The sequence below is a fragment of the Haliotis rufescens genome, unplaced genomic scaffold (genome assembly GCF_023055435.1).
Source record: "Haliotis rufescens isolate VD_foot unplaced genomic scaffold, xgHalRufe1.0.p SCAF_17, whole genome shotgun sequence".
Classification (NCBI taxonomy): Eukaryota; Metazoa; Mollusca; class Gastropoda; order Lepetellida; family Haliotidae; genus Haliotis; species Haliotis rufescens.
Genome location: NW_025963857.1, coordinates 21,589,231 through 21,613,940, shown reverse-complemented (window position 1 = coordinate 21,613,940; position 24,710 = coordinate 21,589,231). Strand labels below are relative to the sequence as shown.

The following is a 24,710-nucleotide window of genomic DNA, read 5'->3' as shown; positions in this document are numbered from 1 at the left end:
GAGCAGTGATGGGTGTGAAGGGAGCAGTGATGGGGGTGGAGGGAGCAGTGATAGGTGTGAAGGGAGCAGTGATGGGTGTGAAGGGAGCAGTGATGGGTGTGAAGGGAGCAGTGATGGGTGTGAAGGGAGCAGTGATGGGGGTGAAGGGAGCAGTGATAGGTGTGAAGGGAGCAGTGATGGGTGTGAAGGGAGCAGTGATGGGGGTGGAGGGAGCAGTGATGGGGTGGTGGGAGCAGTGATAGGGGTGGTGGGAGCAGTGATAGGGGTGGAGGGAGCAGTGATAGGTGTGAAGGGAGCAGTGATGGGTGTGAAGGGAGCAGTGATGGGGGTGGAGGGAGCAGTGATAGGGGTGGTGGGAGCAGTGATAGGGGTGGAGGGAGCAAGAGGTGAAGGGAGCAGTGTAGGTGTGAAGGGAGCAGTGATGGGGGTGGAGGGAGCAGTGATAGGTGTGAAGGGAGCAGTGATGGGTGTGAAGGGAGCAGTGATGGGTGTGAAGGGAGCAGTGATGGGTGTGAAGGGAGCAGTGATGGGGGTGGAGGGAGCAGTGATAGGGGTGGTGGGAGCAGTGATAGGGGTGAAGGGAGCAAGAGGTGGAGGGAGCAGTGATAGGGGTGGAGGGAGCAGTGATGGGGGTGAAGGGAGCAGGGGGTGGAGGGAGCAGTGATGGGGGTGAAGGGAGCAGTGATGGGGGTGGTGGGAGCAGTGATGGGGGTGAAGGGAGCAGTGATGGGTGTGAAGGGAGCAGTGATGGGTGTGAAGGGAGCAGTGATGGGGGTGAAGGGAGCAGTGATGGGTGTGAAGGGAGCAGTGATGGGTGTGAAGGGAGCAGTGATGGGTGTGAAGGGAGCAGTGATGGGTGTGAAGGGAGCAGTGATGGGGGTGAAGGGAGCAGTGATAGGTGTGAAGGTAGCAGTGATGGGTGTGAAGGGAGCAGTGATAGGGGTGGAGGGAGCAAGAGGTGGAGGGAGCAGTGATGGGGGTGGTGGGAGCAGTGATGGGGATGGAGGGAGCAGTGATAGGGGTGAAGGGAGCAAGAGGTGGAGGGAGCAGTGATGGGGGTGGAGGGAGCAGTGATAGGGGTGGTGGGAGCAGTGATAGGGGTGGAGGGAGCAGTGATAGGGGTGGAGGGAGCAGTGATAGGGGTGAAGGGAGCAGTGATGGGGGTGAAGGGAGCAGTGATAGGTGTGAAGGTAGCAGTGATGGGTGTGAAGGGAGCAGTGATAGGGGTGGAGGGAGCAGTGATGGGGTGGAGGGAGCAGTGATGGGGATGGAGGGAGCAGTGATAGGGTGGTGGGAGCAGTGATGGGGGTGAAGGGAGCAAGAGGTGGAGGGAGCAGTGATAGGGGTGGAGGGAGCAGTGATGGGGGTGAAGGGAGCAGTGAAGGGGGTGGAGGGAGCAGTGGATGGGGGTGGAGGGAGCAGTGAAGGGGGTGGAGGGAGCAGTGGATGGGGGTGGAGGGAGCAGTGAAGGGGGTGGAGGGAGCAGTGAAGGGGGTGGAGGGAGCAGTGATGGGGGTGGAGGGAGCAGTGAAGGGGGTGGAGGGAGCAGTGGATGGGGGTGGAGGGAGCAGTGAAGGGGGTGGAGGGAGCAGTGGATGGGGGTGGAGGGAGCAGTGAAGGGGGTGGAGGGAGCAGTGAAGGGGGTGGAGGGAGCAGTGAAGGGGGTGGAGGGAGCAGTGAAGGGGGTGGAGGGAGCAGTGGATGGGGGTGGAGGGAGCAGTGAAGGGGGTGGAGGGAGCAGTGGATGGGGGTGGAGGGAGCAGTGAAGGGGGTGGAGGGAGCAGTGAAGGGGGTGGAGGGAGCAGTGATGGGGGTGGAGGGAGCAGTGAAGGGGGTGGAGGGAGCAGTGATGGGGTGGAGGGAGCAGTGATGGGTGTGAAGGGAGCAGTGATGGGGGTGGAGGGAGCAGTGATGGGGATGGAGGGTACAGTGAAGAGGGTGGAGGGAGCAGTGGATGGGGGGTGGAGGGAGCAGTGGATGGGGGTGGAGGGAGCAGGGGATGGGGGGTGGAGGGTACAGTGAAGAGGGTGGAGGGAGCAGTGATGGGGATGGAGGGTACAGTGAAGAGGGTGGAGGGAGCAGTGGATGGGGGGTGGAGGGAGCAGTGATGGGGGTGGAGGGAGCAGTGAAGGGGGTGGAGGGAGCAGTGATGGGGATGGAGGGAGCAGTGATGGGGGTGGAGGGAGCAGTGATGGGGATGGAGGGTACAGTGAAGGGGGTGGAGGGAGCAGTGATAGGGGTGGAGGGAGCAGTGATGGGGGTGGTGGGAGCAGTGATGGGTGTGAAGGGAGCAGTGAAGGGGGTGGAGGGAGCAGTGATAGGGGTGGAGGGAGCAGTGATGGGGGTGAAGGGAGCAGTGAAGGGGGTGGAGGGAGCAGTGATGGGGGTGGAGGGAGCAGTGAAGGGGGTGGAGGGAGCAGTGGATGGGGGGTGGAGGGAGCAGTGAAGGGGGTGGAGGGAGCAGTGAAGGGGGTGGAGGGAGCAGTGGATGGGGGGTGGAGGGAGCAGTGAAGGGGGTGGAGGGAGCAGTGAAGGGGGTGGAGGGAGCAGTGGATGGGGGGTGGAGGGAGCAGTGAAGGGGGTGGAGGGAGCAGTGGAGGGTACAGTGATGGGGGTGGAGGGAGCAGTGATGGGGGGTGGAGGGAGCAGTGATGGGGGTGGGAGGAGCAGTGAAGGGGGTGGAGGGAGCAGTGATGGGGATGGAGGGTACAGTGAAGGGGGTGGAGGGAGCAGTGAAGGGGGTGGAGGGTACAGTGAAGGGGGTGGAGGGAGCAGTGAAGGGGGTGGAGGGTACAGTGAAGGGGGTGGAGGGAGCAGTGATGGGGATGGAGGGTACAGTGAAGAGGGTGGAGGGAGCAGTGGATGGGGGGTGGAGGGAGCAGTGGATGGGGGTGGAGGGAGCAGGGGATGGGGGGTGGAGGGTACAGTGAAGAGGGTGGAGGGAGCAGTGATGGGGATGGAGGGTACAGTGAAGAGGGTGGAGGGAGCAGTGGATGGGGGGTGGAGGGAGCAGTGATGGGGGTGGAGGGAGCAGTGAAGGGGGTGGAGGGAGCAGTGATGGGGATGGAGGGTACAGTGAAGAGGGTGGAGGGAGCAGTGATGGGGATGGAGGGTACAGTGAAGGGGGTGGAGGGAGCAGTGATGGGGATGGAGGGTACAGTGAAGGGGGTGGAGGGAGCAGTGGATGGGGATGGAGGGAGCAGTGAAGGGGGTGGAGGGAGCAGTGATGGGGATGGAGGGAGCAGTGATGGGGGTGGAGGGAGCAGTGATGGGGATGGAGGGTACAGTGAAGGGGGTGGAGGGAGCAGTGGATGGGGGGTGGAGGGAGCAGTGATGGGGGTGGAGGGAGCAGTGAAGGGGGTGGAAGGAACACTGAAGGGGGTGGAGGGAACAGGGGATGGGGGTGGGGAGAGCATTGATGGGGGTGGAGGGAGCAGGGATTGGGTGTACAGGTTTAAGGCCTCTAAGTTAAGCACAGTAGGCTTATCTCCATTTTACCATGACAAAAGAAGTGTGAACACTTTTGTAAAGGCGAAAGTAAGGAGTCCTGAGTGCTATTTTAAGTTTCCACAAGTTCCCACAAGTTTCACCACAAGGAGCAGTAAGTCAAGCTGATGTTGCTGGGGTGGTCAGGACTCACTGATGCATCTCGATTGTGTACCTGATACAATATACCCTACCCATGTTATAATTCTTTGACGATTTAAAAAGAAATCGCTACTGAAGTCCATTTCTGGTGTTCCCTGTCGTGATATCGCTTGAATATTGCTAAAAGAGATGTAAAACCATACTCACTCAGTCACTCACACTCAACTGGAACATGGAGAAGTTCTTGCAAAAATGTCAAAACAGTTCACAACATCGGGTTTTAGTGGTTATTTCCTTAAACTATATTTGCCAAACATACTTTTAATAATCTAGGAACTGCATGCAAAATGGTTTCCTAAGCCCAAACGGTGTTTATTTAATATCTACTGGAAAAAAGGTAGAGAAAACAGTCTGTGATCATTGAATAAATCAAGGCCTATCATTGAGTCTACATCTCTGGCATAAAAATCTGAATGCTGTATTCTAAACTGTAGTGATAGAAAGCCAGATATTTAGTAGTTGGTGAATTGTGGTACAAGAACAGGCTTTCTATATAAAGGGGTGGTTGGCTAGCCTAGTGGTTAAAGTGTTTGCTCGTCACACTGAAGGCCCGAGGTTGAATCGATTCCCCACATGGGTACAACGTGTGAAGTCCAATTCTGGTGTTCCCGACTGCGATGTTGTTGGAATACTGTTAAAAGCAGCACAAAACCCAACTCATTCGCTCGCACAACTCGCTCACTCTTAGGAACGAGCATAAAAAATGGTGAATGGAGTGTCATTGGTTCACATGGCAGACATGTATCTATGATTAGTTGATCAATGTATGTTAACAAATAGGGGAAGCTGATCTGTCCGTAAAACATATAACTTGAATTTCCTGATACAAGCTGTAAATCGATAACCAGGAGTGTTAGCCCTCATTCATCTTAATGTCAGTAGGAAGAATATTTCAAAGAATGTTATTTAGTTCTGAAGAATCAAATATGGGAGATAAACTCAAGGACCCCAGGACTCCCCTTTGTGTTGACCACTATTAACCACCATGACCACTTGGCTAAATGCAGACTGTAGAAGTCAACAACAAAATTATCAATTGGCTCTATAAAATCATGTGCACATATTGAAATCTTCTTCATGTTGAAGATGATATCAATGTAAAGGTCGGGGGCTACTTTTTTGTTAAAACTTCTTGTAGTTTACTTACCTTTTTAATAGTATGTATTATTCTTTATTCCACAACTTTTTGGTTTGCGGGGGGGGGGGGGGGGGGGGTGTATTGGTGTCCTTCCATCTGCTTCTCAAATTGGGGACACATGTTCTCAAAAACTATTTAAGTTAGAGAAATGAAAATTTACACATTGTCATTACTGGTCATGATCTTAAATGAGTTCGAAAATTGGTGTCTTAAAGTCATTTTCGACAGAGTTATAGCCCTTGCTCCGTGCTTTTCAACTCAGTGCATGGTGTCTGCAATGGGGACAAGTTTTCTCAGAAACTACTAATCTGACACGAACGACGAGTTTGCATGCTTATCTAAGTGATACTTGTCAGGACTGAGTGCGAAACTTGGTTCTGTGAATTATTTTCTTACAGACTTATTGCCCTTGCTCCATGCTTTTCAACTTCGTGCATAGTGTCGGAAATGGAAACAAGTTTTCTCAGAAACTACTGTAGGTACATGAATGAAAAGTTGCAATTGTAACTATGAGATACTTTTTTTGGACAAAAATTGGTCCTATAACTTACTTTTTTCAAGAGGTACTTCCATTGCTATATGTTTTTAGATTTTGAGCATACACAGTTACGGCTCTTAATCCATGTTATTTTAAAAGTGCATTGTGTCTGCAAAGTGCCATGAATTATTTTTTCCAGAGAAGGGGACTTTTGTGTGTATTAATTTCACATTTAATCATCTTTTCTATTGACATTAAGGGACCCGAGTGCCGATCTCTTCTTAAGGCTTTATAGTACTCTTTTTTTTTTAAAGTTACCATTCACTACTATATGAACAAACAAAAGTCTAATGTGCCCCATGGCAGTGGATAGTGATAACAGCGATAGAAACTAACTGTTTCAGTACACTAGTCCCTATAATAACACATAGCAAAACTCTTAATAATGGCAAATTTCTACTCGTCCTTAGGATACCTTAACTATTGGGCTGTTTGGCAAGGACTATAGGACTAGTGCCAATTTCTAACGCTGGATAATGCTGTTTTCTTGTGTTTTATTAAGGTATCAGTTTTTCAGTCAGTATATACTTTAATTGCCATCTTATAAAATCGATTCATCTGCTGTTTCCATGGAAACTCTGACACCAGTTTGTACTTTTGAGTTCATCAAAAACAAGTTGCCTGATTTTGTACGGCGTCTTGTGTTATCAATTACGTGTTTCATGTATCTGGATTATTATCTTTTTGTGCTGTTTTTTTTGTTTGAATTTCCCATTAGCCATAGTCTCTGAGTAAATGATAATTTGCCAGTTGATCCTTCAAAGTTTTTGAAAAGAACAGCTTTATATTTTTATGGCTTGCTGTTCACTCCTTCATATAAAAAAACCTGTTATTTTTAGTATACATATTTAGATTTGATCTATACTAAAAATATCCTGTGTTATCTTACATGTTTAAGTAATTGATATTTCAAGCTTTTGTTTGATTTATTAAATGCAACTTTCTTCAGATTCTGATTATATTCAATATGCAAATATTAATCTGATGTCAGTTACATCAGCTGGAACTATGTATCAGATTAGCTAGGAATAATTTCATATCCAAGATGATGTTTCCATAGTAACGAGATCAGGTGCCCAGGTTGTGAAATTCACCATGTTACATACTATCAGACTTGTGATGTCCAGTGTGGGTGCAATTATATTACTCATTACACACCAGCGTGCAGCTCATGACCCCGACCTGCCTCCGTGGTCTAGTGGTAGAGCGTACGCCTGGAGAGCTGAAGGTCCGGGGTTCGATCCCCGGCCGCGTCATACCAAAAGACGTTAAAAGATGGTACTTGTTGTTACCCTGTAACCCTCAGCTTAAAGGGGCTAAAACAAGGACTGGTTGGCTCGGAGTCAGTATACTGTGTCTGAGTGGGGTATTCATGTTAAACTGTGGCATGGTATCTCTGTGAGCTAGCACTATAAATCAGCATTAGTTCGGACTAGTACAAGCAGCCACACACACACACACATGCATGCACGTCAGTATATAAGTGCAATAATTTTGGACGCGACGTTAAACCCAATTTCACCTCACCTCATGACTCTGAAGAGTAATATTTCAACACTTTGGGAACACAGTGGAATTATCGTCGGATTGTGTTTACCTCGACTAATTAAGCCAATGATCTAGTTTTGGTGAGAGGATGCAAAGGTATACCGTATTCGACGTAATAAGTGCCCCTAGAAAAATATATCTGTCGTGTATAAACGCACAGACTTTTCTTTATCATTTCAGGCTGTCAGCATAAAACATGAAATTTACGATCTTTCAACTCTGTTTTTTTCTCACCAAAATTATATACTAATAAGAGCCCCCTATTTCTAATTTTAAGAGTGCCCTGGGTGCTTATTACGTCGAATACGGTAATTGTAATTAGTTGAATTATTGTCATGAGATTGAGGAAGTACTGGTTATAGGAGTATGTTGACAAAGTACGCTATTACTACCCTGTGGGTATCACAGGTTAAAATAGGTTCTCAGCAGCCTGTTTGTCTAGAAGGCGACTTCCAGCCTCAGTAACATTACTGCTTATAATATCAATCACTGGATTGTCTGGGCCTTACTTGACAATTTGCATATCACTGTTTTTTAGCTGGAATATTGCCGAGTGCAGTATTTGGCAAGAAACTAACAAACTCAAACTTGTACTTTTAATAGGTCTGTGACTTAACCACAAGCCTGAAGCCCAAATGTTGTACATTTTTGTCACCTTTGAAGATCCTAGTCAGAATTATAGGTCTTCAGCAACCCATGCTTGCCATAAAAAGTGACTACACTTGTCATAAGAGGCGACTAACGGGATTGGGTGGTTGGACTCGGTGACTTGGTTGGTGCATGTCATCGTATCCCAATTGTGTGGATCGATGCTCATGATGTCAATCACTGGATTGGCTGGTCCAGACTGGATTATTTACAAACCGCTATCATATAGCTAGAATATTGCTGAGTGTGGCGTTAAAGAACAAAGAAACAAAGAAACAAACAAACATTTTTGTCCATCAGTGTGGTTCCACTTGTTTACATTGCAAGATCACATGTGAGACTTTGCACCCAAGACGTTTTCATAGAATATTGATCAATGTATCATTGGACCCTTAACTTGTTTGGTGTAGTATTACTGTTAGGGTATTAATTAAACCTTTAAGGATATTCAGCGCCAGGTCTGCAGCAAATGTCAGAAACAATTCCCAAATTGGAATTAAAACTTTCCAAAATTATGTTTTCGAAGTTATATTAACTAATGACATGGCTCTGCAGAGATGATTTGCATTTCACTGATAACTGGGCCAATTAAGGGAACGAGGCTTTAATCCTTACTATTTCATTATTGCATTGAATACAATCCCAGTTTTGTACAAAATGATGTTTTTTTGCCAATTTGCCTGCCAACGGCACTTTGTTTAGAATCCCAGATAAAGCCCCGAGAAGCTTGCATGAAATGGATGTTTTTTTGTTGAGTCTAGTCCATGGAACTTGTGTAAATCTTATTTCACTGGTCCTCAGAGTTTGGTGGTGGTTATACCAGCTTTAACTACCAAAAATGTTCATTATGTTTACATTTTCTGTCAGTTTTATTCAGTTCCAATTTATAGGAAAATTCAAGCGTTGAAAACTGGTTCAAAATTAGAGTCCTCAAATGCTCCTGTTCAATGAGAGCTATCATCATTGGATTTCTACTTTGCCATACATACAATAAGTTGTCTCTGGCTAGGGTACTAGCCTGAACTTTGAAGGCTGCTGAGTATACATTCAATGGTCATCCAAGGACTTTATGTCACAACATAAAGGCCAGTAATAAAAGTGGTATTTGTATTGCTGCCATTCTTGTGGTTTGAGATCCCCCGTCTACTTTTTGACCCACATGTCACAAGAGTGTGTTATGAGAAGCACAGGTATGAAGATAAATAATAAAAACTTCCGTCTGATCGACATGGTACACATCTGCCAAGCTTCTCACAGACATTGAAATGTGCTTGTATAGATTTACAAGGCTTCAGTGACAAAATGCTGAGTTTGTATTTTTATGGGTGTTAGCGACCTCCAAAGAGGCCTTGACAATCCTTGTAGAGTGCTTGAGTTTAACTAAAAGTGCATATCTATAATAGCAGATAGTAGGACAGACCGCTACCAGCTATTTGTTCACTTTAGTGTTTGTACCATTGCTTTTGGCATGCGATGCATTGCATGAATTGAGGCTTTTAAATTAGAATGTGGCAACACATATAATTTATCCCCCTGTGGGGGTTCTTCCGGGCTCAACTATGTCCCTAGCAACCTCTACTGGTTGCAGAAGGTTACCAAATGGATCAGGTGGTCAGGTCTGGTGACTTGGTTGATTGAGTGTCATCTAACCCTGATCCCAATGGTGCTGGGGCGGTCGGGTAGCCTAGTGGTTAAAGCGTTCGCTCGTCACGCCGAAGACCCGGGTTCGATTCCCGACATGGGTACAATGTGTGAAGCCCATTTCTGGTGTCCCCCACCGTGATATTGCTGGAATATTGCTAAAAGCGGCATAAAACCAAACTCACTCACTCACCCAATGGTACTGATTGTACCTGACAATATCAATCACTGGATTGTCTGGTCCAGACAGATTACTTACAGGCTACTGTCATATCGCTGGATTATTGTTGAGTGTGGTGTAAAACAAGAAACAAACTAACATAAAATACTCAAAATTTGGAATACTTTTAATTCGGACCCCATTGGAAATTCTGGAATAGAATATTATCTCACTAAAATCCGATCTTTGACTGTGATACATTACCTCTGTGAAGATCGGACGAACCCTCCATCTATGGCCTCATCAAGTGAACCTAACCACCCAAAATGAAGGAGGCCTGGTTTTCAGCCAGTCAGATGTCAGCTTTCTACAACAATTGTATTTCATTTCTTTTCAAACCTCGATGCGAAAATATCTCGCTTAACGAAAGAAAACCCACACAGAACACAAGTGTACCCTCGATATTAATACCCCCATTTTGATTGTAGACACCATGGCACGCAGCGTATAAGATGACCTCAACCGAATGCTTTGCTAGCTTGTTCTAATCCTCAATGCTGATTGGCTGACTAAAAAGTTCACCAGATGTGATCACCTTTAAGGTTTATCAGTGTTTCAAGCAAAGAGGTATTATGTCAGAGTGAAAGATCTGATTTCAATGAAATTGCAGTACTCATATGCTTGTCCTCAGAGCAGTTGATTGTTGATCATGCTATCAGACACTGATCTGTCTGGCCCAGGAGTGAGTGAGTGAGTTGGGTTTAATACTGCTTTGAACAGTATTGCAGTTATATCACGGCGTGTCCACTAAATGTGGAAGCAAGGCCCGAAGTGATGCAGGTCCCAGACATTTAAAACTTTGGTGTTGCCCACGAGCACGGGTATGGTGCTTACAAACCTAGAAACATAATCGGGATGAGTGACCGGGGATTCAAACCCTCAATCATATCTGGTGCAGGATATTGCTGACTATGTTGTTGAACAACAAACAAACAATCAAAGAAACAAACAAAGAATCAAACTGCATTACCTTACAGATCTTTATTTACTGGTCAAAATCAGTCATCACATACATGGACTTTACTGTTCTGAATTACCGTATTCGACGTAATAAGCGCCCAGGGCGCTCTCAAAATTAGAAAAAGGTGGCTCTTTTTAGAATATTATTTTGTTGAAGAAAATCAGAGTTAAAAGATCGTAGATTTCATGGTTTATGCTGACAGCCTGAAATGTTTATATACGACAGATATATTTTTCCAGGACTTAAATGCCCATAATTATGGTACATATAACACATGAGTGCGTATTATACACGAATAAATAAGTCTTGTGTACATTGATCAATCGTTTTTGGTCACTAGCCAATATAATAGCAAATATCGCCATGGGCGCTTATTAGAGAGGGGCGCTTATTACGTCGAATACGGTATATAGAATTGTGCAATGCCTTGCTTTTTGCAATTTCGAGATATATCACTGTTGTCAGCTTATGGGACCTGTGAGACACTTGGGCAACACATGAACAGATACCAATCAGAAGTCACCTGAAACACCATTTGTTAGGAGAATTTAAGAAGAAAATGTCTACCCATTTATGTCTACTATATGAGACAAGACTAGATAGACTTGATCCACAGTAGTCAAAATCTATTGAGTACCCAAAGCAAAGACATATATATATAACTATATATGAATTGAAAATATTGTACCTAATACATGCGAACTGTTATGAGTTTATTATACATCCTTCATAGCTTGGCTGGGGGGCACGGGTGGCCAAGTCGTATAAGGCGCTGCGATTCACTGTGCAGAGTTGCGTCCCTTGGGCACGCCAGAAACCTATGATTGTGGGTTTGAATCCCGGTTTGCCCCTATTATGTTTCTATGTTTGTCAGCACCATACCTGTGCTCGTGGGTTTCACAGAACTGGTAAACGTCTGAGAACTGCATCACTTCTGACTTTCCTCCCACATTAAGCTGACATGCCGGGATATAACTGGAATACTGTTAAAAGCGGCGTTAAACCCAACTCACTCACTCACTCACTCATAGCTTGGCTCAGAATTTTTCAGACACCCCTCGTATAGTGTCAATGTACTCCAACGGCATGAATCATTGCTAATGATATATATGAATATGAGCCATGTATACTGTGTATACATGTATGACTGAATAAATGAGGATCAAGTATGATTATTTTCTCTTTAATGGATGGCTTGTTTGAAAACAACAGCTCGTTCAGCTTAAATAGAGTTTTATGTAGCTAGATATGTCCATCTGGATCTCTGTTGAGAGTCTTAATGTGATATACCATATTCAAAGTTTCAAGTGACCAGGTAACGTAAAGATTTTCAAGGAGTGGTGATTATTAATGATTCCCTTTTTCTACTTCAATTACACAAGGTTACTATGTGACAATGATAAGAACTAAAGAAGCGAAGGACATCTCGAGGAGTTTTGTTAACACAGGTGCTGTATAGAGTTGCATCCCTTTGGCACACCAGAATCCTATGAGCATGAGTTTGGATCCCAAATTGGCCCTGGTTATGATTGTTTGTTTCTCAGCACCATTTAAAAATCTAAACATATAATTCCTGTGAGACTTCTGGCTTCCTTCCCACGTTAATCTGACATCATGTGATTCAAATACTGTTCAATGTGGTGTTAAACGAAACTGTCTAGTAGATATTTGTTGTCAGTACAAAGGGGCCTTGCTATATCGGGGTGCTTCAGTCCCATCATTAGTCACTAGTCCAAAGCTTGAGTCCAGTCAAATTTCTTTCGGACCATAAGCTTATTTATTACCTACGAGGGCAGTCATATGGTTCATATCACGTCAAGAGACAAGAGTGTATTGTTTCAGTCATCCGGACAGCATTATACACTTTAATCGAGGCTTCGGAATGACATCACGTTAGAAACGACGTCATAGGTGAATACTATAATAAACAGATACATTGTATAGATTTGTTTGTTATGAAGAGAATAATACATTTATGCCAATAGGAATTGCCCTTGGGTCCAGCCTTGCCTCTGGAAACTTAGATCCTGGATCATAAAATGGAAACGGTTCAGATCTTTATGCTACATTTGTATCCAGAGAAGTACACGTTCATGCTGTCAGATTTGCATCCACCCCTTTTAAATATTTACAGAGTCAAAATTACGAAATATTTGCAGTATTATATACATGTACAATGCAAATGTATATTTTGTCATGATTGCGTAAATATCCACTAACACTATCCATTCACTCACTACACACCATTACTCACTAACACCATCACTCACTACACACCATCACTCACAACACACCATTACTCACTACACACCATTACTCACTACACACCATTACTCATTACACACCATCACTCACTACACACAATCACTCACTACACACAATCACTCACTACACACCATCCCTCACTACACACCATTACTCACTACACACCATTACTCACTACACACCAATACTCACTACACACCATCACTCACTACACACCATCACTCACTACACACCATTCACTCACTACACACCATTACTCACTACACACCATCACTCACTACACACCATCACTCACTACACACCATTACTCACTACACACAATCACTCACTACACACAATCACTCACTACACACCATTACTCACTACACACAATCACTCACTACACACAATCACTCACTACACACAGTCACTCACTACACACCATTACTCACTACACACCAATACTCACTACACACAATCACTCACTACACACAATCACTCACTACACACAATCACTCACTACACACAGTCACTCACTACACACCATTACTCACTACACACCAATACTCACTACACACAATCACTCACTACACACCATTACTCACTACACACCAATACTCACTACACACCATCACTCACTACACACCATCACTCACTACACACCATTACTCACTACACACCAATACTCACTACACACCATCACTCACTACACACCATCACTCACTACACACCATCACTCACTACACACCATCACTCACTACACACCATCACTCACTAAACACCATCACTCACTACACACCATCACTCACCACACACCATCACTCACTACACACCATCACTCACTACACACCATTACTCACTACACACCATTCACTCATTCATTCATTTACTCACCCATTCACTCACTACACACCATTCACTCACTACACACCATTCACTCATTCATTCATTCACTCACCCATTCACTCACTACACACCATTCACACATCCATTCATTTACTCACCCTTTCACTCACTTGCTAACACACCATCCACTCAATCACCCACTTACACGTGACATGCAGACCCACTTCCATTCAGCTGGGTCCATGTTAGACCTGGTGATCCTGGATGATGCTCTGTTAGCGGTTGTTTGTGTCGGGCATGCTTGAACCCTTGTGCAGATGTGTTTTATATTGATTTGTTATAGGTTCATAACGTATTGATGTGGCCTGGCCAGGTTTTGTGGGCTGCTATATTGATCACAACTGTCCACCTTACTCACCTAGACGTGAAACAATCAAAATAAATTCATTCCAAAATTATGGTTTTCATGTTGAAGGCGCTTTAGTTAAGTACCGTATTTCCTCTATCAGGCGCCAGCCGGCCCATACACCCCAGCTTCTAAGTGATGCCAGGTCCTACTCTCTGACCAGAAATAGAAGCAAGGTCTTCAGATAACAGTGTACCATTTTATACTGTGATATGTTGGTGATTTATAATGGCCGTTACCTGCAAATGTACCCTTTGTATGACTAGATTTTGGTGATTTGGAAAGGTAGTCAGTTGCCACTGTGTCAGCATTAAAGAGAGTAGATGCCAGGTCTCTAAGAGACAGGTCATCTGCTTCAGGCAAGTTTATGGATGCCCGGTCGTCTAATAGAGGAGATACAGTATTTTGATTGCCACTATAAGACCAATGCTGACAATTACTGCACATGTGTTTATACTGTTTGTTTGTCAAGTTTAACAGACAAACAGGTCATTCATGTACTCTCAAGGCAAAAAGTTGGTGGTGACACTCTGTGGATAATTTCTCCATTCTATTATGAGAAGTACCTTGGGCCCTTCCACCACCTCGTTTTGGAAGTGACATCACCGTCTCCATCCCTCTTATAATTAATTTGGTGCAGAATTTCTCTTGCTTATTTGCTTGAAATCAACAACTGGACTTAAAAACAGAGCTATTTTGGCCAATGGATCCAGGGTATTAATCTCTAGCCAGTATATAGGCTGATCTTCGGCTTGGCTGTTTGTCTTCAAGAACTTGAGCATACTGTTGTGGTAATGTGATGAAAATCAAGTTCTAAACTTCTGTTTTTGCCTTTCCCCTTGAATTCCCAGTCTATTATCATGCTCCTTCCAATCTCCCTCTTCACAAATGTGTGGAGACAACAGCCAACACGAGTGTATTGCATTTACAAGCATTTTGGAGGCATCTATGTGGATGAATTTGAAGGAGACAAACCTGTGTTCAGTCAAGATACAGAATGAGTGTGTTTCCGAAGGTTTAGATGACTGGTAAATTGCAAGACACAACAAACGCTGAGATGGTTAAAACATTATTTAGTCTGGGGCAGTGGGGTAGCCTAGTGGTTAAAGTGTTGTTTCGCCAAAGATCCGGGTTTGATACCCCACATGGGTACAATGTGTGAAACCCCATTTCTAGTGTCTCTGACATTGCTGGACTATTGCTAAAAGCAGCGTAAAACTATACTTGCTCTTTGCTCACTTTCTCATTTGCACACTCGCGCACTCACACAGTAACACATTGTCCATTGTTTTTGTCCACTGTCATGATCTTGCTGCAAAGCATGTACGGTGAAACAACATTAAACCGAAAGTAATGGCCGTGAGAAATTGACTGGACTAAATTTCCGAATTAGCAAATCATGGTGGGAATTGTCACATATGTATGTGTAGAATTGCTCAACAGTATTCATCCCCAGAGGAAGAGTTTCTGGGATGTCTAACAGGGATTTCTGTCTTTCAAAATTGAACATGAAACCTACATCTCTATTTCACCGGGCTGCAGAGATGTAGAAGATAGAGATTGTGAACTGATACAGGTATAATGCTTGGCAGAATGCCGATGTGATTGTCTAAGACTCTCCCTTTTCTTGTCAGGAGGGGCCCGTCACTTCAGCACCTCCTCCGGTCGTCAACAGCAACAAGATGGTGACAAAGATGACAAGGACGATAAGGACAAGAAAAATGGTGAGATAGCCTAATTTAATCCCATCTTAAACAGTGCCTACATTCTTCCCATGTACACAGTGCCTACATTTTTTCCCGTATTACATAGTGCCTACATTCTTCCCATATCACACGGTGCCTACTTTGTCCCCTTATAACAGTACCTACTTTGTCCAGTATTACACAGTGCCTACTTTCTCCAGTATTACACAGTGCCTACTTTCTCAAGTACTACACGGTGCCTACTTTCTCAAGTACTACACAGTGCCTACTTTCTCCAGTACTACACAGTGCTACTTTCTCCAGTATTACACAGTGCCTACTTTCTCTAGTACTACACAGTGCCTACTTTCTCCAGTACTACACAGTGCTACTTTCTCCAGTATTACAAAGTGCCTACTTTCTCCAGTATTACACAGTGCCTACTTTCTCCAGTATTACACAGTGCCTACTTTCTCCAGTATTACACAGTGCCTACTTTCTCCAGTATTACACAGTGCCTACTTTCTCCACATATAACACTGTACAAACTCTCGGTTCACCTGTATTTAGATAGGATTCAAGCATGATGCAGCTGTATCTATCTCTCAATGATCAATCACTTCTTCTAAACTGGTAATTGTCTTGTGACAGGTCCCCAGCTCTTGGCATGCAGAAATTCATAGATGAATGTCCTTACCCAGACAAAACATGGCTACTGTACACCCTCCCCTGAACGGTAATCTGTTAGAGGTGGCATTGATGCAACATTCAGCGTCTCTCATAACATAACAATGATAATACTATCTTCGGAAATGAGCCTTCATTACAAAGCTTGGTTAAAGTAATTTATTATGGGCTTTCAAATTAATCATATTTCATATGTTCTCTCACATCAAGCAGAGCTCCAGATAAGCTGCGTATCTGCGTAAAATACGCATCGGAAATGCAGAAATACGCAGTAAAATAAAATTCAACGAACAATACAGATACGCTACAAAAATAAAACTTGTACGTATCATCAAAATATTGTGAAGTAACCCTGCGTATTAGATTAGCATTCTGTCAACCTTGCCAAACTCCACGATGAAAGTTACATCATGATCATTTGCCATCACACTTCCTTGTTGAAGTATCGTGGTATTTTTGAGTCCTATAAAGCTCTCGAACCCACACAACACCAGTTTGCAGGGACTTGATGAATAGTGTTTTTAAATATTTAACTTAAATACCCACATGTGTAAAAACTAGTGGGTAACAGAAATTTGAATACCCAGATAAAATTACTGATACCCAATGATTTTGAAATGCATGGGTAAAATACCCACAACGCCAAAAGCTTATCTGGAGCTCTGTCAAGTCGGGTCAGCAGAAAAGCCTCCTTGTGAAAGAGTAGAAAGCTGGTGTACTGGCTGGTGGAACAATTTCCATTTTACTCTTGGTGATAAAGGTGGACATTGTCACTTTAATGGGAAAGTCCAGCACAGCACACATGAACTCACAGTGTGAATACTCCATGCTAATAGAAACATGTTTGCATTAGGATTCTTGTACGTTAAAGAGTAGGGCCATGGCAGATCGATGCATGCTCTGATGTTATGCTTGTTGGTGTCAATGATGGGGAATTAACACGCCAGATTGTTAAATTACCACACCTTTTGTGGCTGTTGATGGAAGGTGTCCACTTGTCAAGGGATTACACTGTTATTGGCAAGGGGAACATGAAACTAGGATTGCACTGGCTTTTTAGACAAGTCAACCGACAATAACAACACTATTGTTGTCAGTAAGCACTCATGACAAGGACGGCACTATTATTGACAGTAGACAGACCTGACAAAGACAGCACTATTGTTGTCAGTAGACAGACCTGACAAAGACAACATTATTGTTGTCAGTAGACACACCTGACAAGGACAACACTATTGTCAGTAGACACACCTGACAAAGACAGCACTATTGTTGTCAGTAGACAGACCTGACAAAGACAACATTATTGTTGTCAGTAGACACACCTGACAAGGACGACACTATTGTCAGTAGACACACCTGACAAAGACGGCACTATTGTTGTCAGTAGACAGACCTGACAAAGACAACATTATTGTTGTCAGTAGACACACCTGACAAGGACGACACTATTGTCAGTAGACACACTTGACAAGGACGACACTATTGTTGTCAGTAGACAGACCTGACAAGGACGACACTATTGTCAGTAGACACACCTGACAAGGACAACACTATTGTCAGTAGACACACCTGACAAGGACAACACTATTGTCAGTAGGCAGACCTGACAAGGACGACACTATTGTCAGTAGACACACCTGACAAGGACGACACTATTGTCAGTAGACACACCTGACAAGGACAACACTATTGTCAGTAGACACATCTGACAAGGACAACACTATTGTCAGTAGGCACACCTGACAAGGACGACACTATTGTCAGTAGGCACACCTGACAAGGACAACACTATTGTCAGTAGGCAGACCTGACAAGGACGACACTATTGTCAGGCACACCTGACAAGGACAACACTATTGTCAGTAGGCACACCTGACAAGGACGACACTATTGTCAGTAGACACATCTGACAAGGACAACACTACTGTCAGTAGACACATCTGACAAGGACAACACTACTGTCAGTAGGCCGACTTGACCTGTATGACATTGTTTTTGTAAAATCATATGAGATCAGCCTAAGTGTCACAGAAATATCAGATGTGGTTATTAACTTCATAACATTGGTAACAAACAAATTTACTTTGCACCTTCACTTCATGAACAATTCTTCCAATGTCTCAACTTTCATTCTGTTAAAAGTAAACAATATAAAGAGAATTACATGTAATGTTAACAGTTGGACAAACCTTGATTTTGAAAAATGACTATTCCCCAATAAGTTTTCACTGGCACCTTAACACCAATCTCAACGAATGTTGCAAATACAAATAAAATTACGCAAGGGACAGATACATTCTGCAGGTAACTGTTCATATGACCAAAGACCTGATCAGTGTGGGTTTATGTTGTTTTTTGTTACTTTTGTTGTTGTTCAATGCCGCACTCAGCAATATTCCAGCTGTATGACGGTAGTCTGAAATAATCGAGCCTGGACTAGACAATCCAGTGACTGACATCATGAGCATTGATCTAAACAACTGGGGTACAAAGACATGCATCAACCGAGTCAGCAAGCCTGATAGACGAAAAGCATGGGTTGCTGAAGACCAATTCTAACCTATGTGGTTGCTGTAACATGGCAGAATAGGGTAAAGCGTAAGAGCTGTCACTAAAGGAGAGCGGGTGGTCACAAGGTTTGACCTGGCTGACTGTGTACCACCTGATTGTTTGTCATGATGCCATATTGTTGTTCATGCTGCCCGCCACAGGTGTACTTGAATAGATTGGATTTACAAGTTACATGTAGGTGGAATGTTGCGAACTGCAGCAATGTATAACCTGCATTCACTCACTGACTTGTCCTAGGGACTAGTACAGATTCTGTTACTGGTATACCTGCTCCTGGAAATTTTATGATAATAATTATGCATTCAATTTACTCGAGTGTCTGTGAACAATTTGTCAAATTTGTCTAAATATTGCTATGTTTACTCACTGTCCGAAACGGGGCGGTCGGGTAGCCTGGTGGTTAAAGCGTTCGCTCGTCACGCCGAAGACCCGGGTTCGATTCCCGACATGGGTACAATGTGTGAAGCCAATTTCTGGTGTTCCCCTGCCGTGATATTGCTGGAATATTGCTAAAAGCGGCGTAAAACCATACTCACTCACTCACTCACTGTCCGAAACAACTGCCTGCCCATGGCTGGTAACTTGTCTGTGGGGCTGCATGAAATTTTCCTCCACTTTCCTGACTCTCTTGCAAATCATTTTAAGAATACTTACGTATTCAGTTATATCATAACTCCTTGTAGATTCTCAAATAATTGTTTGCATTATTTAAAATGAATCAAGACGCGATTTGTTCTCTTATTTTTCTCTCTTGATTTTGCAATATCATAATGTCTGAATGTGGGCAGTAACTTTGAAGGTGGGCAGGCAATATTTATGGGTCACCTGCCTGACTGTCTCGTTGGGATTTTGTTGTTTTAAACACTGGTTCTACTTGCAGAGAAAGATAAGCTTCCCCCTCTGCCACGGCTCCTGATCTGGTTCTGGCTTGCAGTGACGGTGTACACTGCAATGCGTATGACGCAGGAACAAGACACCAACTACTACAGATACATCTCCTGGAACGAGTTCTACCATGACATGCTTGCCAAAGGGGAGGTAACTCCAATTTCTGGCTTATATTGTTACGAGTAATTTCACTGGGATGGCACTCATTCACAGATTGGCAGAATAACACATATCAGAAAGGTGACATGCAGTGATATAACTTGTGACAGTGATTCATGATAAATTTTCATGTATTGATAGCAACCTCACTAACACAAACATGTTGTTTTGTAATAATGAACATCAGAATACTAAGTCCACTATTGAACCTTGTGTACAGAATACTAAGTCCACTATTGAACCTTGTGTACAGAATACTAAGTCCGCTATTGAACCGTGTGTACAGAATACTAAGTCCGCTATTGAACCTTGTGTACAAAATACTAAGTCCGCTATTGAACCGTGTGTACAGAATACTAAGTCCACTATTGAACCTGACATGGCTTTGTGTATAGAATACTAAGTCCACTATTGAACCTTGTGTACAGAATACTAAGTCCACTATTGAACCTTGTGTACAGAATACTAAGTCCACTATTGAACCTTGTGTACAGAATACTAAGTCCGCTATTGAACCGTGTGTACAGAATACTAAGTCCGCTATTGAACCTTGTGTACAGAATACTAAGTCCGCTATTGAACCGTGTGTACAGAATACTAAGTCCACTATTGAACCTTGTGTACAGAATACTAAGTCCACTATTGAACCTGACATGGCCTTGTGTATAGAATACTAAATCCACTATTGAACCTGACATGGCCTTGTGTACAGAATACTAAGTCCACTATTGAACCTTGTGTACAGAATACTAAATCCACTATTGAACCTGACATGGCCTTGTGTACAGAATACTAAGTCCACTATTGAACCTTGTGTACAGAATACTAAGTCCACTATTGAACCTGACATGGCCTTGTGTATAGAATACTAAGTCCACTATTGAACCTTGTGTACAGAATACTAAGTCCACTATTGAACCTGACATGGCCTTGTGTATAGAATACTAAATCCACTATTGAACCTGACATGGCCTTGTGTACAGAATACTAAGTCCACTATTGAACCTTGTGTACAGAATACTAAATCCACTATTGAACCTGACATGGCCTTGTGTACAGAATACTAAGTCCACTATTGAACCTTGTGTACAGAATACTAAGTCCACTATTGAACCTGACATGGCCTTGTGTACAGAATACTAAGTCCACTATTGAACCTTGTGTACAGAATACTAAGTCCACTATTGAACCTGACATGGCCTTGTGTATAGAATACTTAATCCACTATTGAACCTGACATGGCCTTGTGTACAGAATACTAATTCCACTACTGAACCTTGTGTACAGAATACTAAATCCACTATTGAACCTGACATGGCCTTGTGTACAGAATACTAAATCCACTATTGAACCTGACATGGCCTTGTGTACAGAATACTAAATCCACTATTGAACCTGACATGGCCTTGTGTACAGAATACTAAGTCCACTATTGAAACTTGTGTACAGAATACTAAGTCCACTACTGAACATTGTGTTCAGATTACAAGACCACTATTGAACCTGATGTGGCCTTGTGTATAGAATACTAAGTCCACTATTGAACCTGACATGGCCTTGTGTACAGAATACTAAGTCCACTATTGAACCTTGTGTACAGAATACTAAGTCCACTACTGAACATTGTGTTCAGATTACAAGACCACTATTGAACCTGATGTGGCCTTGTGTATAGAATACTAAGTCCACTATTGAACCTTGTGTTCAGATTACAAGACCACTATTGAACCTGATGTGGCCTTGTGTATAGAATACTAAGTCCACTATTGAACCTTGTGTTCAGATTACAAGACCACTATTGAACCTGATGTGGCCTTGTGTATAGAATACTAAGTCCACTATTGAACCTTGTGTTCAGATTACAAGACCACTATTGAACCTGATGTGGCCTTGTGTATAGAATACTAAGTCCACTATTGAACCGTGTGTACAGAATACTAAGTCCACTATTGAACCTTGTGTTCAGATTACAAAACCACTCTTGAACCTGATGTGGCCTTGTGTACAGAATACTTGGCCCTTGAACTGCAGCTTTGTTGAATATATTTGGTTTGTAAGACCAGATTTGTTTATTTTCTTGTTAAACAGACAAGGTTACCCTAAACATTGCAAATGGAGAAAAATATTTTAAAATTTCCTCTTTGATTGAAAATATCTTTTTACAAATGTATGGCCTTTTGTCTCAAGAGTTTATTTGAGGAAATGAACCTCAACTAAAACATGATTATGTTGTTATTTATCTTCTTCTCCTGCCTGTTGGCATATGGAAATAAGAAATTAAATAACTCTTGCATAAGGCAATCATTATCTAGATCTGCCTTCATTATCGCCAAAATTATTAAATTTTTATTCCATATGTTGATCAAATCAGCAGATAACCTATTTCCTGAACACCTTAGCGCCATCCTCTGCCATAGTTAGACGCAAACCGATCTGTCATTTACACTGACAGGTCGTAACTCTTCAGGGGTAACAAACACTACATCATCTCTAGAACAAAACAAATTACAAACTGGATACACCAGATCCAAGATTAATGCTACTTCACTTTCTCCACCAATTCATCAGCACCCAGATGCTGGAGGTAATTATAGGTTATAAGCTGTTGCACCTCCTGACTGCATATGGTTGGTCAGTGGATATTAATATCTGTGGTTATAGATGCCTGTGGCAGGTGATGTGGTATAAGGGGTCAATATTGCCTGGTAATATTCTCTCTGGCTCTGTCTGTAATTAATGGAGAATAGAGTAGCTTAGGCTCCCTGGTTTCAACATTGATGTTTGATTGTGATGAAGCTGTGGTCCATTAGTCAAGGTGGCATTCTGGGGGTGGTCAGGTTGTTCACGAGGCCGCGGTGTCGGTGAAACGAGGAGGTTTTAGAATATGATGCCTCTTAGTTTTGTTTGTGTGCAGAAAGATATTCCCAATACCTGTTAAAATAATCAATATGATATCATTTTCCTTTGTTTTTGTTTTTGTTTCATGTAGAAAACAAAATAAATCCAGTGTAATCTTATGTTATTAGCCTATTTTGGGGGGTTGTAAATAAAGAACAAACATTTCCAATTTTCTTTTTTATTAATAAATTATCATGATAAATACTAGCAATTATAGCCCTTCTGTGACAGTAAACAATCATTTCCAATATGGTAAATTAATGGAATAAAAACATTCATGCTGTGTGTGGGGCGGTCGGGTAGCATAGTGGTTAAAGTGTTCGCTCGTCACGCCGAAGACCTAGGTTCGATTCCCGACATGGGTACAATGTGTGAAGCCCATTTTTGGTGTCCCCCCGCCGTGATATTGTTGGAATATTGCTGAAAGCGGCGTAAAACCATACTCACTCACTCATGCTGTATGTAGGAAGCACATTTTGCAGACTGTTCTCATGTACACGTGACCCACGACCCAATAACCCGGAAACACCACCTTCTGGAGTATTACTGTTAGGCCCTTTGGGATTCTGGGTAGGAATAGATCTCCAGGAACCTATACTGGTCATCAAAGGCAACAATGTATTAGGGCTCAGGCTCTGTGAGTTGCGTCCCTTGGGCACGCCAGAAATCTATGATTGTGGGTTCAAATTCCGGTTAACCCTGATTATGTTTCTGGGTTTGTCAGCACCATACCTGTGCTCGTGGGTTTGACTGAAGTGGTAAACATCTAAGATCTGCATCACTTCGGGCTTTCCTCCCACATCAAGATGACACGCTGCGATATAACTGGAATACAGTTAAAAGCGGCGTTAAACCCAACTCACTCACTCACTCAGGCTCTGTGACTTGTTCATTGCATGTCATCGTGCCCGGACGGCATTGATCTTTGCTCATACTATCAATCATTCGATGCCTGTTCCATCTCGACTATTTACAGGATGCTGTCATATGAGTGGGACATTGTTGAACAATTGCTGAGTGCGGCATTAACCAATAAACAAACCAGTTTCTGTTGGGAACACTTTCATTACTAATGTCAATTTCATGATTCGTTGATCTGGACAATGGAACTCGATTTAAGATTTAAACAGAGTCACCTAACCACAAGAGAAGATTTAGTAAGGAACTTGTTTTTATATTGGAAAAAAGATATAGTTTGATAATCAATTTGCTTTTATGATAACAAACATCATCAGTAGTTAACATCTACGATATTCACCACTAGGGGCTTCTCTCCCATACTTAGCCGACAGGCTGTGATATAACTGGAATATTGTTCAGGAAAGTATTAGCTGTTCTCACTCAGTAGAAATATTCTGAAAGAGAGCTTTCATGTTTGCTCTGCATTATACACAAAGTTTGCAGTGTTTGTGTGTGGAGATTTATCATGAATATCTGGAACCCCCGACTGAGCTTTACCATTGTGCTTTTGAGACCTGTTCTCATCCATAACAGTGTACAGGAATCGCAGCCTTTCTGATGAATCGGTCACATGTTTCAATATCATATGGATAAATATCAAAGTTTAAATTTGATGCTTGATATTGCATTAATTTTTTTTTCCGATTTGCTTTGATGTATAAGGATTTTTCTTGTGGAATTACCAGTCCTACTTACGGGTCATATTTCAGCTGTTTGTGTTAAATGTCATAGCATTGGCGAGGGGAGGTTTGTGAGGAGTACTGGTATGATTTATTGACTGCTGATAGCACTAGCTGAGTACGGGTATTGTTGGGCTAATGTCAATTAACTCTTGTCATCCATCTTGCCAGCTTGCTGATGTGTCAAACAGGTTCTTTGCCCAAAACAACTGTGGTAATTTTATTTTATGAATGTGATACCTATTAAAGGCATTGTCTATTGGTCGAAAAACTTCCAGTTTTTTATATATTTTAATAGTTGTATGAGTTTTGTGAGAGTGTCAGGTTTAGGGTTAATGCAT

The 24,710-nt window shown here is 43.0% G+C and overlaps 1 protein-coding gene across 2 annotated transcripts in view; it reads left to right on the top strand.

Moving 5' to 3' along the window:
* LOC124133961 (paraplegin-like) overlaps positions 1–24,710 on the top strand; it is a 97,360-nt gene that overhangs the window by 40,644 nt on the left and 32,006 nt on the right. For both annotated transcript variants that reach the window (XM_048397704.1, XM_048397705.1), the window contains exons 3-4: positions 15,473–15,562; positions 19,665–19,822. In XM_048397704.1, the coding sequence (XP_048253661.1) occupies positions 15,473–15,562; positions 19,665–19,822 (248 nt within the window). The remainder of the gene's footprint in view (positions 1–15,472; positions 15,563–19,664; positions 19,823–24,710) is intronic.